This window comes from Microtus pennsylvanicus, chromosome 5, assembly GCF_037038515.1.
Source record: "Microtus pennsylvanicus isolate mMicPen1 chromosome 5, mMicPen1.hap1, whole genome shotgun sequence".
In the NCBI taxonomy this organism is placed as follows: Eukaryota; Metazoa; Chordata; class Mammalia; order Rodentia; family Cricetidae; genus Microtus; species Microtus pennsylvanicus.
In genome coordinates this window covers 122453112-122470872 of record NC_134583.1, presented here as the reverse complement: position 1 = coordinate 122470872, position 17761 = coordinate 122453112, and the positions used below count along the sequence as shown (strand labels likewise).

Below are 17761 nucleotides of genomic sequence, written 5' to 3'. Positions count from 1 at the left end.
TCCTGTTTTCGAATCCATTCTATTAATTTGTGTCTTTTTTGGGAGGAGTTGAGAGCATGGATGTTGAATTACCAATGAGCAGTGTCTGTTGACTTCCGTTATTTTGTCCTTATGGTGTGGTTCCCCCTCCCCCACTCATTTTGATTTGCTGGCCTGGGATTATTTATTCCCTGTGTTTCTTGGGTGAGTTTAACCTCTTCAGGTTGAAGTTTTCCTTCTAGTACTTTCTGTAGGATTCTATTTGTAGATATTTACTGCTTATATTTGGTTTTATCTTGGAATGTCTTTCTTTCTCCATCTATTGTGATTGAAAGTTTTACTGCATATAGAATCACGGGCTTTACGATAGTTGTGTTCCTCCCTCCCTTGAGGTAAAACTCTACTGCAGTCCATAGATTTACACCGCCACACCCTACGAACGGTTATTTCTTTAAGAGGAAGTAAGAAAATAATCACCTTTGACATTAGTTCTCCACTAGAGAAGAACTGAGACTCCTCAGTCTATCCTGCTGACAAAGTATAGGCTTTTTTAAAATATATGACTCCTCGTATATGTATGTTTTTAAGAGTGAAATACCTAAAAGTGTTATGAACTGTGAACATATGAGACACGGGCAGTTTTTACTAAGGGGTTTTGTTAACTTTTGAAATACACTCATGGAGGTCTTCTGTATTTGGATTTCATCTGCATTGATATCAATACAGTAGGTGTTTCCTAAACTTAAACCATCAATCATGTGCCAAGCAGATAACCTAGCTCAGGACGCAGAAACAGTCTTGATGGGTCAGGAGCCTCTCCTGTGCAGTTCACTTCTTCAGCGCGCGGACGAGGAGACACCAAGGCTCAGGGAGTCACACCACCTGACAGAAGATGCTTCTGTAGTGATGGGAGGGTGGAGGCCATCAGGGGAGCCAGAGTCAATGGGGGAAGCAGAACAGGTTGTCAAGAGGGAGGCTGAAGCAGCTGTCCTCAGGAAGGGGCAGCGTAAGCCAAGACTTGAGCAGGGAGGCCATTGCTCATTAATCCCTCAGGAATCATCCGGTTCTGAGCTGATTTGTTTACGGTGAATTAAGAAACTCTTGGGTGCGTGATTTGTCAGCGCATAAACTTAAATCAGGACATTACAGAAAAGGTTAGCATGGCTCCTGCTTGAGGATGACCCACAAATTCACAAAGCCTCCCACATCAAAAGAGAAACTCTTCCAGGTCCATTCTGAAGAACTTAGGTTTGCTTCCCAGCACCCACCTCAGATGAGCAGCTTACAGTCTGTGACCCCTCTTCTGAGGGGTGTGATGTCCTCTTCTGGCCTCCACAGGTGTCCACTTGTGCATACACACACAGTTTTTAAAAAATCTTTTTGTTTGATTTTGTTTTGTTCAAGGCAGGGTTTCTCTGTGTAACCTTGGTTACCCGAAACTCTTTGTAGACCAGGCGGCCTTGAACTCAGAGATCCATCTGCCTCCCAAGTCCTAGGATTAAGGGTGTGCGCCACCACTGCCCTGCTCTTTTGTTTTTTTATTTTTTAACTTAAACAACAACAAGACCTTTCTCTGACTGGGTACAGAAAGATGCTAAGCAGATAAATCCACCAGTCGTTCTGTACCATAGTCCTGTTCTCTGCGCCCCATCCATCCTTTATAAGGGCATGCATATTTCAGTGTGAAAATATTGCAAGAGAAGGGACTTTGCAGGCAGATTTGCCATTACAAGCTACTGCTCAGGTGACTTTTTATCTCACTTTGTCTTTCTCACGGGCTCTAGGAATCTGCGTGTGTGAAGGTGGTGGCAGCCATGAGCATGTGGGATCTGTGTATGGAGAGGGGACACCATGACCTGGAGCAGTTCGAGAAGGTGCACCGTTGCATCAGCGACCAGCTCTTCACGCGCTTTGTGAGTGCCTGTCCAGCCCCGTTTCCAGGCTTGACTTCCTTCCCAGAGTCCTCTCAAAAGGCAGCTCACACCAAAAGTCCCTTCCCGAGGCCTGAGTCACAAGCTTTAGTGTGCCGCATCAGAGTTTGAGGTAGAGCGCGGCCAGTGTGGGGACAACAGGGCTTGGGGTATTCTGGGGTCTCCCCATAACTTACGCTATTTCAGAGGACAATCTAGGGTGAAAAGCTAGGAAATGTAGTCTGGTGGATTCACTGAGTATACTGATCTCAAAAAACTTTATTCCTCCATATTTCTTTTCCAGTTAAAATATCATCAGTAAATGACTCCATAGAGAAAGTGCTACAGGGGCAGATTGCTTAAGAACTTCCAAAGAGAAGTGGGGGCGGTTGCCAACAGATTGTGTGGCTTTGTTAGAGCCTTCTGCTGGGAGGAAGGCTAAAGCGGGAGGGCGGGCATGCACACTGGGAAACTTCCAGGGGCTCCCGCAGGAAATTCTTTTAATGGTATGCCACTAGGCTGGGACAGCTCAGCTCCCAAAGAGCATGAGGACCTAAGCTCTTGTTTTGTTGTTTGTTTGGTTTTGATTTTTCAAGACAGGGTTTCTCTGTGGAGCCCTGGTTGTCCTGGAACTCACATTGTAGACCAGGCTGGCCTTGAACTCAGACATCTGCCAGCCTCTGCCTCCTGCATGCTGGGGTTAAAAGGCATGTGCCACCATGCCTGGCCTGAGGACCCAAGTTCTATCTCTAGTACACTTATTAAAAAAGAGCCGGTGTGGTGGCACACTCTTGTTTGTTTTGGTTTTTCGAGACAGGGTTTCTCTGTGGCTTTGGAGCCTGTTCTGGAACTAGCTCTTGTAGACCAGGCTGGCCTCGAACTCAGAGATCCCCCTGCCTCTTCCTCCCAAGTGCTGACATTAAAGGTGTGTGCCACCACTGCCTGGCACACTCTTGTAATCTCTGCACTGAGGAGGCAGGGACAGACAGTTGGCTCACTGATCAACTGTCCAAGCTTACTTGGTGTATTTCAGGATGGCAAGAGATCCTTTCTCAAAAGGAAGGTAAATGGCCCCTGAAGCATGACACCAAGGGTGCCCTCTGGTGTCTGCACACATGCAGATAATACACTACCGAGTGCTTACGTATATTTTTATGTGTTTAACAGCTACTCTCAATGTCTGTCTTTCTAGAGGAATAAGAGGAAAATCCTCTGAAAAGTAAAAGTGGGCACTGTCACACGGTAATGACTGGAAACTGAGCGAGAGGACACATCCCAGACTTAAGGATTATCTGCAGCTAAAATCAAGTGTAGATAAGTGCGTGGCACAGGGTGACCACACAGACTAGTCACACATCACACTGGAGGATACTTTAAGGGCTGGTGGCAAAGGCCTATTATGAGAATTGCAGGGTGAAGTACAGTAGGGCGTGGCTATGGGTCTACACGGCATCACCAAATCAACCTTAAAGTGCTTTGGAGACAGAAATGAGATCCTGACCAGCGACCTGCCTTTCTTGTCCCCACAGAAGGAGAGGACTGAGCGGCTTGTCATCAGCCCCTTAAACCAGCTGCTGAGCATGTTCACGGGGCCTCACAAGCTGGTGCAGAAACGCTTCGACAAACTTCTGGACTTCTACAACTGCACTGAGCGTGCGGAGAAGCTCAAGGACAAGAAGACTCTGGAGGAGCTTCAGTCAGCCCGGAACAACTACGAAGCCCTGAACGCCCAGCTGCTGGACGAGCTGCCCAAATTCCAGCAGTACGCCCAGGGCCTCTTTACCAACTGCATCCACGGCTACGCTGAAGCCCACTGTGACTTCGTGCAGCAGGCGCTGGAGCAGCTGCAGCCCCTGCTATCGGTGCGTCCTTCCCTCTGCTAGGACCGCGTTATCTCTGAAACACAATGGGTTCTTTCTAGAATTCTTGGTAGGGTCATTTGGTCTTGCCATCAGGGACTGTTGGTCCATTCTTGGTGTCTTGAAGCCTGGGGTTGTTCCATCTTGAGCCATTTCTAGAAGGGTCAGCTCGCAGGCAGTGACAGAGCTCCTTGTCTCTTTCATCAACTGCCGTTTTGACGCCTAACTCAGCCAACTACAGTTGACCGTAGTGTGTGTAGTTGGCTCTAAGACTTTGTCAGGCCCAGGGATCTTTCATCTGTGTTCTCTTCTTTCTGTCTTGACTCCCTACGGTCTACAGTCACTGAGAGCCACTGACCGAGAAGGCAACTTGATTGCCATCTTCCAGGAGGAGCACAGCCGGGCCCTGCAGCAGCTTCAGGTCTTCACCTTCCCTGAGTCCCTCCCTGCTCCCAGGAAGCCCTTTGAGAGGAAAACCACAGACCGCCAGTCATCCCGGAAGCCCCTTCTTGGCATGGTGAGTAGGCACCCAATGTGGTGCCCAGTGCTGATGGACACACGGGCACCTGAGCATGTCACTTAGCTTCATCATCTCTAACCCAGATGGTAGATGATAATCACCAGCCCAACTTAACTAAGTTAACATGGGGAGTCGCCCAGCACATAAGCACTGTGCAGATAGATATTAATATCGAAGACCTATTGTGCTTCTGCATGGGGACAGCTTAGTGGCAGTTTTGACTTTTCATAATAAATGGAGAATAAGAGACTATTGGGTCTGTTCCATCCCAGGCTGTTTCCCGAGCATCACCAATGTGGCTCTGGTTCCCGACTGGGACCACCTGGACTCTTGATGTGAATTTCAAGCTGCCTTCTGGAATCCTTCTTAGATCTTAGTAAAGCATTGATACATGGATGAGTTCATGAAGGGGAATGAGTTAGAGATTTACTCAGGCCTATTTTTGACCATGTATTAGAAAAGTCAGCACAACCAAATTATTAATGACTTTTCACCTGGAGTGGCATTGTAGTTTTTTGTTTTTAACAGTTCTTTCCTATTTTAAGTCTGGGGGTAAGATATTCCAGATCATGTGGGTGCCTAGCCAGAAGGACCAACCAATGATCTTCCTTCCGTAGACATTTGTTCCATAGACTCCCACAGACAGCCAGTTATTACCTTTAGCTTTTCATTTTTAAGATTTTTATTTTAAATTATGTGTATATAGGTGCCTAGAGTCCAGAAGAGGGAGCTGCCGTTGCAGATGGTTATGAGCCCTCCGACATGGGTGCTAGTTTTCTACCAGAGCAGAATTACTTTAATACCCATTATTTAGGTTTATCTAGCAATGTGATAGAAGATCACATTGGGATTTGGATTTTAAATTTCATTTATTTTGATAGTAGCCGTTGTACCAAGGCCTTACGCATGCTCAGAATGTGCTCTGCAGTTGGGCTGCACCCTCCCTACCCCAGTATTGGATCGTTTAGCACTTTAATCAAATTTTTGTTTTTCTATTTTTGCATAAAATAAGGATGTTAGCTTGCCTCATGCCTTCAGAGACATCAAAACGTTGCCTAAAGGACAATTTTTACCTAATGCATCCTGACTTGATTATGAAAGCGTCTTTTGTAGGTAGTTGAGTGGCTGAGGGTTGTGCCTCGCTCCTGAGATGGTAGATGAGATTAAATATGAGGCTAAGGTGATGGCGGGGTTCTTACCGTCCTGTGCTAGGAGGACATCCAGGTTCTTACGGTCCCATGCTAGAGAGACCACGGGGTTCTTACAGTCCCATGCTAGGGAGACCACGGGGTTCTTACGGTCCCGAGCTAGGGAGACCACGGGGTTCTTACGGTCCCGTGCTAGGGAGACCACGGGGTTCTTACGGTCCCGTGCTAGGGAGACCACGGGGTTCTTACGGTCCCGTGCTAGGGAGACCACGGGGTTCTTACGGTCCCGTGCTAGGAAGACTGCATGGTTCTCACTGGCCTTGTTCCTCAGCCGAGCTACATGCTGCAATCAGAAGAGCTGCGGGCCTCCCTGCTGGCAAGGTACCCCCCTGAAAAGCTCTTCCAGGTGGAACGGAACTTCAACGCTGCTCAGGACTTGGATGTCTCCCTTTTGGAAGGCGACCTGGTGGGTGTGATAAAAAAGAAAGATCCCATGGGCAGTCAGAACCGCTGGCTCATCGACAATGGAGGTGAGGACTGCAGGCTCTGGGGAAATGTGACCCAATGAGGAAAAGACATGCGAGCTTTTGGTTAAGGGGGTGTGATCATAGACTGTCCTGGTTTCTAGAGAGAGTGTGGCACCCAGGTTGATAGTGAAGCCACATGCTTCGGATTGCATTTTTTTGACAACTTTCAGAGAAGATTCTGTTATATTTATTTTTCCTGAAACTGTTGCCATGGGTTTTTTTTTTTTCTAAGTCACCCAGGCAGCTGCCCTCTGAATCTGTAAACTGTATGAATTAAAAACCTGTGGTTTTGTTAGCTGTCCCTGTAATAATGTTACTTCATGGCTGTTTAGAGAGGGACGTGAAATCAAACACTTCACAGCTTTCTTTTTTTGGAGGAAGATTATAGACTTCAGTATAATCCCTTTTCCCACAATCTCCAAATCCACAACCCCAAGTTTAGACCAACAGGGCTCTTTCAGAACCTGTTTGCCAAACCTGCAGGAGCCGCAGGGCAGGGCTCACAGTCATCACTAGCCTTTCCAGCAGGAACCCTTGTCTGTCTGCTGTGGAGGGTGGGAAAATAGATAAATGTTTTGGTTTGAGGAATATCCAATATTTATGAGTTCTAAAGCTTCCAGCCTAAGTATTCTAAGTAGAGTTTGGGGGGTATAGGCCAATTTTAGCATTTTGGGGGTTTCTTTAAAAGCTTCTTGTGGGCTGGGGAGGTTGATGAAGAGCCCTCCAGGTCAGTGGTTTAGAGTTCAGACTCCAGAATCTATGGGAAAAGCCAGAAGACATACCTCATACTATATCCAAAGACATCCTGCCACGAGAGGGACCTGCCATGTGGGGTCCCAGCCAGGATCATCCCTCAGCTCTAGAAACCTGGATTCCTTCCTGAGCAGAGTCCTGGGACAGAAACAAAGAAAAATTGTGATAAGATTAAAATGCCAGCGTTTAATAAGAAAGAAACCGTAAGGGAGACATTCTTTGGGCATGGAGTTGCATGCCCAGGGACTGTGCTCCTCGGATTTCTTTCTTATGAGAAACATCTTTGTGTTTGAAATATGTGGCCCGGAGCCCTCCATCATCACCATAGACATTTTGTTGAGGTGCACACGCTAGACTCAGCGTCCTGCGTTATAGTACTCATGGCAGTCCACGGCTTTCCATGACCCTAAGATGGTTCTGGTATATGGAGAGGGCAGGCACAGATGGCCTTCCTGAGCGACTCAGCACAAGGACAACCTTGAGATCTGTTTTTGACATGGTGTATTTGAATTTAAGCTTACCCGAGTCTTCTCTTGTGTGGTCTGGGTATCCTGTTACATTGTCTTTTGTGCCTGTTGCCAAACGTGATACTTTTGTTTCCTTTTTTGGTCCTGTTATTTTGCAACAAGATCTCACCTTGTGGCAAGGCTATCCTTGAACGTGGAGTAATCTTTCAGTTTCAGTCTACTGAGTGCTGAGGTCACAAGTAAGAGCCGCCAAATTTTGGTGTTTCATTAGTTATTTTTAAACAAACATGATTTGTTTTGTTTTGTGTTTTTCACCAGCCTGTTAATTGCCCACAGACATCCTTGTCATTTTCATGTTGTGCTGCTATAATAATGACCTGGAAGGCAGCCACGGGTTTGGGGCATTTTCTGGCTTTGGCTGTTGTAAGCCATCATGTCACTAAGCACTTGGGTTTTACCTTCCTTGATCTAACTTTTTTTTTATGAGTATGGTGATTTGGCTGCATGTGTGTCTATGCACCACATTTGTGACTGAAGGTAGTATTGAACCTCCTGGAATTGGACTTTATGAATAGTTGTCAGTGCCTTGTGGATATTGGGAATTGAACCCAGGTCCCCTGGAAGAGCAACTGGTGTTCTTAACTGCCCAGCCATCACTGCAACCCCATTGATGTAGCTTTTAAATTAAACACACACACACACACACACACTCTCTTGCTCCAGCTTTAGCTGCTGTTCTTTCCTTCTGCAGTCACCAAAGGTTTTGTGTACAGCTCCTTCCTGAAGCCCTACAATCCTCGGCGCAGCCATTCGGACGCCTCCGTGGGCAGCCACTCATCCACAGAGTCAGAGCAGAGTAGCTCCTCGCCCAGGGTCCAGCGGCAGAACAGCAACAGTGCCTTGACCTTCAACTCCAACATGACTGTGTCCTTCACCTCAGGGCTTTCCCCAAAGCAGCCCCAGGACGCCTCTTCACTGAAGGAATGTGACCAAGGAACTCTTGGTCTGTCCTTGAATGCTGGGAGTGCAGAAACTGGGCCTTCCAGGTGCTTTTCAGACCCAGACTCTACCTGCCAGCTTAGGTCAGGGGACTCTGCAGATGGTGCCAGAGACGTAAGCCAACCTGTTTCAACCCTGAGGGGCTGCCAGCGAAGTTCCAGGCATCCAGACGTGGACTCTGCAGATGGTGCCAGAGACGTAAGCCAACCTGTTTCAACCCTGAGGGGCTGCCAGCGAAGTTCCAGGCATCCAGAGGTGGTAGGTTACTCTGTACCAGGGCGAAATGAACAAGGTAATGACTCGGTAAAAGGAGGTGCAAGAGCCTATCCAACTCCAGAAGACAGGAACCCAAGAGCCTACCAGACTCCAGAAGACAGGAGCACAAGAGCCTATCCGACTCCAGAAGACAGGAGCGCAAGAGCCTACCAGACTCCAGAAGACAGGAGCGCAAGAGCCTATCCGACTCCAGAAGACAGGAGCGCAAGAGCCTATCCGACTCCAGAAGACAGGAGCAGAGGGCTCGGAAGCAGTGAGACGGAAGGTAACCAGGTACGCACACCCCGCCCCTGTGTGGCTCCCAAGCAGGAGAAGGCCAGACAGGGGCTGTAACCCTATCCTGTCATTCATGTCACAGAACCCCACTGTCTTAGGGAGCAGCCCCCCTCTCCTGCACAGAGCTTCCACAGACACTTCCAGGCCCCTTCTGCTTTGTCACTGGATGCCAAGATAAAATCTGTTTTTACTCTTCAAACCTATGCATTCATCCAGTGTAGGGGCTGCTATTTAACCTACCCAGCCAGGCTTTTGTCCCCTAGCTCTAGCTTTATTCCCAGAATTTAGAAATGGAAGTCAGTGCCGTTTCTGCTTTTCCTGTTTTTGCATGCCCTGCTCCTGCCTCGTGAGCCAGGTGTCCCCTTTCTCTCACACATTTTGGTCCCCCACGGAGCGAGGCTCACACAGCAGTGGGTTTCCTGGTTAGTCATAGATGTGTTATGTTGCCATGGCTGGAGTCTAGATTCCAAAAGCCTCCTCTCCAGTTCGGCTTTCATGTCCCAGGAGAATGTGACACCTGCTTGCTTCTGCCTGCTGGTTCCCTCTGCCGACAGCCTAGGGCAGGTTTCCCAGTTCTGGACCCGAGTGGACCGCATCTTCTGACTTATTAACAGGGGGCTCAGTTCTAGCCTCATCAACTCCTGAGCCTGGGCTGTCCTGAAACTATGGCCCTTGTGGCCTCACGGCTTCTCCCATCATTGGAGTCCTCCCCTTCTCCATGCTGTGCTCCCTCCTGACGGCACCTACTGTTAGATATTTTACTCTTTTGACTTTTGGGGGGTTCACCACCCAGCTCCCAAATAAATCATACACAGAGACTTTTTCTTATTTATGAATACCCAGCCTTAGCTTGGCTTTTTTTTTGTTTGTTTGTTTTTTTGTTTTTCGAGACAGGGTCTCTCTGAGGTTTTGGAGCCTGTCCTGGAACTAGCTCTTGTAGACCAGGCTGGTCTCGAACTCACAGAGATCCACCTGCCTCTGCCTCCCGAGTGCTGGGATTAAAGGCATGCGCCACCACTGCCCGGCTTTTGGGGGGGGGGGCTTATTTCTTGCTAGCTTTTCTTAAATTATCCTGACTACCTTTTGCCTCTGGACCTTTTCCTTCTCTTCTGTGTGTCTCACTTTCACTCTTCCTCGTTGGCCCCTGATGTCGTCCTCCCCTTCTCTTTTCCTCGTTCCTCCTTCTATTCATACTCTGCCTGCCAGCTCCTTATTAGACCATCAGGGGTTTTAGACAGGCAAAGAATCACAGCTTCACAGCGTTAAACAAATGCAGCATAAACAAAAGCAACACACCTTAAAATAATATCCCCCAACAATCTACAGATAGATGTTTCTTGCTTTGAGATTAATCATGTGTTATTACTTTAGTTTGGTTTGGGATTTTGTTTTTCTTTCCTGTTCTGGGAATGTAGCCCGCCCAGGGTTTGGAGCAGGCTAGCCTGTGCTCTGAGCTCTTAGCCTAATGGAGACTTTGTAGTGGAATATAGAATTGGGGTAGACAGTCCCCTCGCAGCTCACCATCTTTCATATTGCCAAGGTTCCTGCTGTTCTTTAAGGCTGCTCTGAAACAATAAAAAGGTCTGCATGTTTTGAGAGTTTTTGGTTGTGAGATGAGTCTCACCAGGTAGCCTAGTCTGGCCTGTAGTTGGTGGCGCGCCCCTTGCCTCCGCCCTGTTCATTATGGATTACTCCAATCATATGCAGCTATTTAAACTGTAATCAGATTAGAAATTCACCTTCAGCCCAACAGTGGTGGCGCACATCTTTAGTCCCAGCACTCAGGAGGCAGAGGCAGGCAGATCAGAGTTCAAGGCCAACCTGCTCTACAGAGATTGTTTCAGGACAGCCAGGGGGTACACAGAGAAACCCTGTCTTGAAAAAAAACAAAAAGATTTAAAAAAAGAGAGAGAGAGAGGAAGGAAGGAAGGAAGGAAGGAAGGAAGGAAGGAAGGAAGGAAGGAATTCCACTTCCAGGCCCACGGGTGACCAGTAGACTCAGTACATATTGCCCTCACAGGGCTGCTGCAGCAGGTTCCTAACCCTCTCTTTTCCTTCACATAGGTCTATTTTGCCGTCTACACCTTCAAGGCACGAAACCCAAATGAACTGAGTGTGTCGGCCAATCAGAGACTCAAGATCCTTGAGTTTAAAGATGTCACAGGCAATACGGAGTGGTGGTTGGCTGAAGTTAACGGGAAGAAGGGCTATGTCCCTTCCAATTATATCCGGAAAACTGAGTACACCTGAGCCCAGGTTGGCCCCACCCTCCCTTGCTGCCACTTTCAGCCCGCTGAAAGGATCTGTGGGCCCCAGGCACCCGCTCCTGAGCGCAGGCCCCACCACACTGCCTATCCATAACTGGAGTGCAAGCTTTGTTCTCGATTGGGTTGTACACCGTGATGCTCGCTAGAATTTGAAGTGGACCCCAGTGCTTGACAGCGATTCCCTGACCACAAGCAGCAGCCAAGTGCTGGTGTTGGCTTTGGGAAATGAGAAGTTTCCAATCAGAAAAGCAGTATTGGATGCAGGAAGCTTGTGCATTGGTTGTTGCAGCCTCTGTGGTTGACTGAGCAGTCAGCTGAGAGGAAGAGGAGCATGCTGGGAGAACCCTGCCACCATGCCTCTGTGCTTGGTAAAGGTTTCGTCACGATCATATTAAACCTGGTGCATCAAAGTGACTGAGACACCCCCAGTACCTGGCACCCCTTCTCTGACGTGCTCCCGATTCCTAGTTCTTGAAATGCTAACCTGTTCTTTCTCGCTGCTCCTCTGTTAGGTGTTTACAGTCCTCCTTTCCTTTTGACCTTGTGTCTGGAGGGGGTTCTCTTGCCTTGTCAGACATGGTCATCTGCCTCCTCCTGATACTCATCGACCTTATGTAGTCTCTGTGTGATGTCACCTAACCTTTCTCCCTGTACGCCATTAACTGACAGACTTTCCTAGACTACCCTGAGGGCAGCTCTCCAGCTGGCCCCTGAAAGTATTCACTCTGCAGTAATCTCCAACCGGTTGAGCCTGGAGGAAGCCTGGATGCCTTTGTCTTCCACCCGAGCACTCTGCTGCCATCTAGTGGCGTCCACACATGCTCACAACAGTCGTGGCTTATTTGAAGCAGGTAGAATCAGTGGCCACAGAAGCAGCTTGTCTCAGACTTGGAAACATGTTTTTCTTTCTCTCCAACTGCCATACTTCAGACATAATATTCAAAGCCAAACAGATACAAAAGTGCCTAATGAGACCTCACGCCCAAGGCTGGAAGGTGTATGCTAAACCTCTTGTGAAGAAATGGCCTGAGGCTTGTCTCAGCGGGCTCTCAGACTCCAGCTGAGCCCTTTTGGCCCAGCCTTCCAGCTGCTGCTCTTCCAACTACACATTTGGCCTTAAAATCCTGGTGAATCAGGATGTGCCTGTGGACACCCCAGCCACAGCTTCTGCTCCACTGGTCGGGGCCTCTTATGAAGTGTTTATATTTAGAGATGTTTATATTTAAGTAGCTATTTTATAAATAAAAGTATTTCTATTGGCCATAAGTGTTTTCTTCATCTTGATTGTGAGTTTTTTTTCATCCTTGCCCAGCCGAGTCTCAAGGGGCCCTGTTTTCTTTCAATACTAATACAGCAGTGGTTCTCTTTTTTCTTATTTTTTTAAAGTTTTTTTTTAATGTACATTAGGGTTTTGCCTGCATGTATACCTGTGTGATGATGCCAGATTGCCAGGAACTGGAGTTACAGTTGTGAGCTGCCGTGTGGTTGCTAGGAATTGAACCCCATTCCTTGGAAGAGCAGCCAGTGCTCTCAACTGCTGGGCCATCGCTTCAGCCCCCCTACGGCAGTGTTTCTCAACCCATGGGTCATGACCTCTTTGGGGATTAGATATCCTATATATTATGATTTATAACAGTCACAAATTATAGTTATGAAGTAGCAATGAAATAATTTTACAGTTGGGGTCACCACAACATGACAAACTGTATTAAAAAGTTGCAGCATTAGGAAGGTTGAGAACAGTTTCTGGTCATAGATTTGAGTCTTTAATCCACTTTGGGGTGTTTTCCCCTTTTTTGGGGGATGCAGTGAGATGATCTTATGAAGTGAGATCCTTTTGCCTCACCTGGGTTTTGGGGTTACGAGTATAAGTTTACTCTGCCAGCCAGGAGGTTTTTTTTTTTTTTAATATGTCTGGTGTATGGTGCACACCTTCAGCCCCAGAGCTTGGAAGGCAGAGGCTGGAGGAACACATCACTTTCCATTGAGTTTTTTTCCATTATTCACATAGAGCGGCAAGCTGTTCTAGAACCCAGGACCTCGGGAACAGTGGTCGGCGCTCTTAGCCTCTGTGCCACCCCTGTAGCTGCTTTTCCATTGAGTTTTTAAGCAACTAGAGTTTGTCATTTCTAGATTTCTGTTTCCTCTGAACTTCTATGTCTTGGTTGAGTTTTTCATCCAAATTATTGAATTTCTCATCCCAGGAGTTTAATCCCTTGTCCAGATTCTGAATTTGTTCTTTCCTTCTTTTGTTCTGAGTGTTTCAAGTGTTCTCACCATAAAAAAAAAAATATGTTCACAGCTGAGTCAGGCTGTTCCCCCAACAGCCTGCACAGCATCTTCCAGTGCTGTGAAAACGAACCAGAAACCCGGCTGTAAACGCATGGCTGGGGAGCGCACAGGCCCCAGGGACAGAACCTACTCCTATTGTTTTGCTAAGTGCACATAGCATCAAGCTGCCGTCTAAATTTATATCTCTACCCGTAGATGAGTGCAGCTCTCAGTCCTCAGAGAAGTTTCTTTGGGCAGTAGATGGTGGTTAACACAGAAAGTCACAGCTGGTCAAGTCAGGGTCCAGCCTCGATGGGGTTAACACATCTTAGGGTAGGGGCATGAGGATTGGAAATATCAGGTGGGAGGAACAGAAGCAGGATAGCACTGGGAGGATAATCCAGTGAACGCTGTTTGCCCGCATCTATCTTTCATACACTTGTACACCCCAATCCAAAAGGATGGGGTGTGGGGAGGCAAAGACTGCTCTAACACGATACAAAGACCAAACGGCGCCATTACCGGCCTCGGTACCTGAGACATCAAGCAACTATATCCTGAGTTAAGCATTCTGTTGTTCAGGCAGGACAGGCAGCAACCATACCTTAGACCAAGCATCCTGTAGGCAGCTACTCCCTGGGTCAAACCTCCTGTCACACCCTTGAAGGAACAAAGATAGGCCTGAATTCACTGAGCTTTGGTCAAGGTGGAATGGACCCACATCTGTGGGCCCCCACGTGGTCAAGTGCAGAGAATATCATCAGTAGAGTGCTCAGTCACACAAATGGCGCATCTGTAACATCACATCCCCTCTCCAGAGACTCAGACCATCGAAGAAGTGGAAGCAGAAAGAGAGCCAGAGGTCAGGGAAGGCTGAAGTGAAACACCTAGATAGGACAGAAGAGATGCCTGCATGACAAGACCAAGCCAGTCAACGTTCTAGCGTAGAGTGGAAAGCATTTCACGGGCCCCCACCCCTAATCAAGAAGCTATGGATAGTTAGGGACTCGGGGGGGGGGGGGTGTCTCAGGCTTCTTAAAGGCTGTGGCTCTAGGTAAATTGACCACACTCCAGTGGATGGCCCCAACCTTGTATGTATGGGCAGTACAAATTAGAGTTGAGAATTATTAAAGCAAAGGAAGTTGTGGGTCTGGGGGTGATCCAAGGAGTTACGGAGACTGAGTGCTAAATATGATCAAAATGCATTATAGGAAACCCAATAAAATACTTTAAAAATAATTGGGCATTCTGCAGTGTGTGAATGATTTAAAACGTTGCTCATGATAAACTTATACAATTTTTGTCAATGGAAAAATGAAGGCCAAAACATCAACTCAGTGTAAACAGCAAGTTGGAGGGGACTTTAGAGCTGGCCCTGGTAGCAAACCCGTGTAGGCTTTGTTAGAAGACATCACCTGTGCTGGGGAGAGGAACGGATCAAAGGCAGGAGAAGCAGTTGCTGGGGATATGAATTCTTAACTAACTTAGGTAAAAAATTGGGAATGCAAAAGAAAAATAACCTATAAAGAATATGAAATTGAAGCTGGATGGTGTTGGCACAGGCCTTTAATCCCAGCAGCACTTAGGGAACAAAGGCAGGCAGATCTCTGTGAGTTCAAGGCCAGCTCTGGTCTACAGAGCATGTTCCAAGACAGCCAGGGCTACACAGAGAAACCTGTCTCAAACAAACAAATGAAAAACAAAATGAAATTGAAGAACTAAAAGAATCATTGGCAAAAGGGTAATAATTGGGCCAGTAGCAATTTTATAAAAAGTATATATTTTTCTTAATACTAGATGCTTCCTAGGCCTCTGTTACCTAAGATGGCATCTGCAGAGCGGCAAAGCCACATGGCCATCACCTGGAAGCTGTGGTCAAGGCTGGCCCCAGATTAGTGTGTGCAGTGAAGGCTGAGACATGGCCACCGCAGGGTTACTATCGCTGTGATGAAGTGCTGCCCCAGATTAGTGTGTGCAGTGAAGGCTGAGACATGGCCACCGCAGGGTTACTATCGCTGTGATGAACTGCTGGCCTCAGATTCACGTGTGCAGTGAAGGCTGAGACACAGCCACCGCAGGGTTACTATCGCTGTGATGAAGTGCTGCCCCAGATTAGTGTGTGCAGTGAAGGCTGAGACATGGCCACCGCAGGGTTACTATCGCTGTGATGAACTGCTGGCCTCAGATTCACGTGTGCAGTGAAGGCTGAGACATGGCCACCGCAGGGTTACTATCGCTGTGATGAAGCACTGGCCTCAGATTCACGTGTGCAGTGAAGGCTGAGACATGGCCACCGCAGGGTTACTATCGCTGTGATGAACTGCTGCCCCAGATTAGTGTGTGCAGTGAAGGCGGAGACACGGCCACCGCAGGGTTACTATCGCTGTGATGAAGTGCTGCCCCAGATTAGTGTGTGCAGTGAAGGCGGAGACACGGCCACCGCAGGGTTACTATCGTTGTGATGAACTGCTGGCCCCAGATTCACGTGTGCAGTGAAGGCTGAGACACGGCCACCGCAGGGTTACTATCGCTGTGATGAACTGCTACAACCAGAGCAACTGGGGAGGAAAGGGTTCGTTCAGCTTACACATCCCGAGTCACAATCTAATGCAAGAACTCAAACAGGGCTGGAACCTGGATGCAGGAACTGACAGAGAGGCCGTGGAGGAGTGCTGCTTATTTGCTCCTCGTGGCTTGTTCAACCTGCTTTGTTATAGAGCCTAGCATGGGACCACCAGACTGGGCCACATCAATCACTAGTTAGGAAAAGGCTCAATCTTATGAGGCATTTTCTCAACTGGGGTTCCCTCTTCTTGGATGACTATAAATTGTGTCAGGTTAACTTAGGAAGCACAATGTCTATCTAGGTAATTTTTAAAAACTAAATTAAACTTTTAAAAAATTTACATGTATGTGTGTGAGCGCGCGTGTGTGTATGTCATATGTGTATGGGTGCCTGCGAAGCTGAAGTTCCAGGAAGCTCTGAGCTGCTCAGTGTAGGCACTGAGACAGGACTCCAGCCCACTGCAAGAACAGCAAGCGCTCTTTACCACTGAGCCATCTCTCCACCCTCGAAAACTGATTTTTTGAAATAGAGTCTCTATTATAGCCCAGGCTAGCCTCAACTGTGATCTCCCTATGTTAGTCTCTTAAGCTGCCTGCATCACCACACTCAACCAAGCAGATATTTTTTTTAATAGTGAAAAGCTTCTTTAAAAAAAAAAAAAGTTTATTATGTATACAGTGTTCTGCCTGCAGGCCAGAAGAGGGCACCAGATCTCAAGATCTCATCGCAGATGGTTGTGAGCCACCATGTGGTTGCTGGGAAATGAACTCAGGGCCTTTGGAAGAGCAGCAGTGCTCTTAATCTCTGAGCCATCTCTCCAACTCCAAGCAGTTAATTTTTAATATTTTTTTTAAGACAAGTTCTCTCTACATAACCCTGTCTGTCCTGTAGCTCACTATGTAGACCAGGCTGGCCTCGAACTCAACAAACGATCCACCTGCCTCATGTTCCCCAAGTGCTGGGATTAAAGACGTGCACCACCACATCTGGCTGGCTAAAAAGTTAGAAAGAGGCTCCTGCTGTTCAAACACTGTGGGAAGTCACCAAAGAAGTCTCCACACCCGTGTCTGCCTGCTTTCTGACTCTTCGGCTTTCTCTGCCTGTCCGAAGTAGCTCTTTAGTCTCTCACCTGCCATCACTAGAGCAGGGATGGATACAGGGAGCCTGCACTTAGACAGCGGTGATTTCACGTCTCCCTCCTAAGATAATGAGAATCACATGTTTGCAAACGCAGGCGATGTGAACTGGAGGACGTGGTTCCCGGGGAGGACTGCATTTTCTGTCCTGTTTTAACTGATTTCAAAGCTGAGACTCTGCTGTGTGGGTTTCCAGGGCCAGGAATGGGCCCTAAGAACCCTGCCAAGAGGGCTGGAGAGATGGCTCAGATCGTAAGAACACTGATTGTTCTTCCAGAGGTCCTGAGTTCAATTCCCAGCAACCACATAATGGCTCACAACCATCTGTAAAGAAATCTGGTGCCCTCTTCTGGCCTGCAGGCATACATGCAGACAGAACACTGTATAAACAAAATAAATAAAATAAAATAAAATAAAATAAAGAACCCTTCCAAGATAAGCGCTTACTCGAAGCCCCTTTCCCAGGCACCCCCAGCAGCTTTCCTCTGTAGTCAATAGCATTCTGATTCCCCTTTGCAAGGCGCAGCAGGATATAGTGCCAAGCAGGATTAAAAGCCAACGACCTTTCCACTGGCCTCAACTCCAGTGTGCTGGGATTACAGGCACACACAACACCTGACTCATAAAAACTTTTACAAAGTACTTGGGTGTCTGGGTCTCAGCACCACTTAGAGGGGTGTGTGTGTGTGTGTGTGTGTGTGTGTGTGTGTGTGTGTGTGTGTTTGAGACAGAGCTTACCATGTAGCTCTGGCTGTTCTGGAACTCACTATGTAGACCAGGCTGACCTCAGGCTCACAGACATGTTGG

General features: G+C 47.7%; 1 protein-coding gene and 1 non-coding gene across 7 annotated transcripts in view; both read left to right on the top strand.

Annotated features, from left to right (window-relative positions):
* Positions 1-12246, top strand: part of Dnmbp (dynamin binding protein) — a 96591-nt gene extending 84345 nt beyond the window's left edge. For 4 of the 6 annotated variants that reach the window (XM_075974152.1, XM_075974153.1, XM_075974154.1 and 1 more), the window contains 6 exons: positions 1764-1892; positions 3419-3751; positions 4089-4265; positions 5748-5946; positions 7915-8711; positions 10779-12246. In XM_075974152.1, the coding sequence (XP_075830267.1) occupies positions 1764-1892; positions 3419-3751; positions 4089-4265; positions 5748-5946; positions 7915-8711; positions 10779-10964 (1821 nt within the window). In that variant the 3' untranslated portion in view covers positions 10965-12246. The remainder of the gene's footprint in view (positions 1-1763; positions 1893-3418; positions 3752-4088; positions 4266-5747; positions 5947-7914; positions 8712-10778) is intronic. The other 2 variants (XM_075974155.1, XM_075974157.1) reach the window with 1 other exon arrangement.
* On the top strand, positions 1087-1191 carry LOC142851443 (U6 spliceosomal RNA). The gene has a single exon (XR_012910763.1). It is a non-coding gene; the product is annotated as a U6 spliceosomal RNA (small nuclear RNA).
* Positions 12247-17761: the final 5515 nt, after the last annotated feature.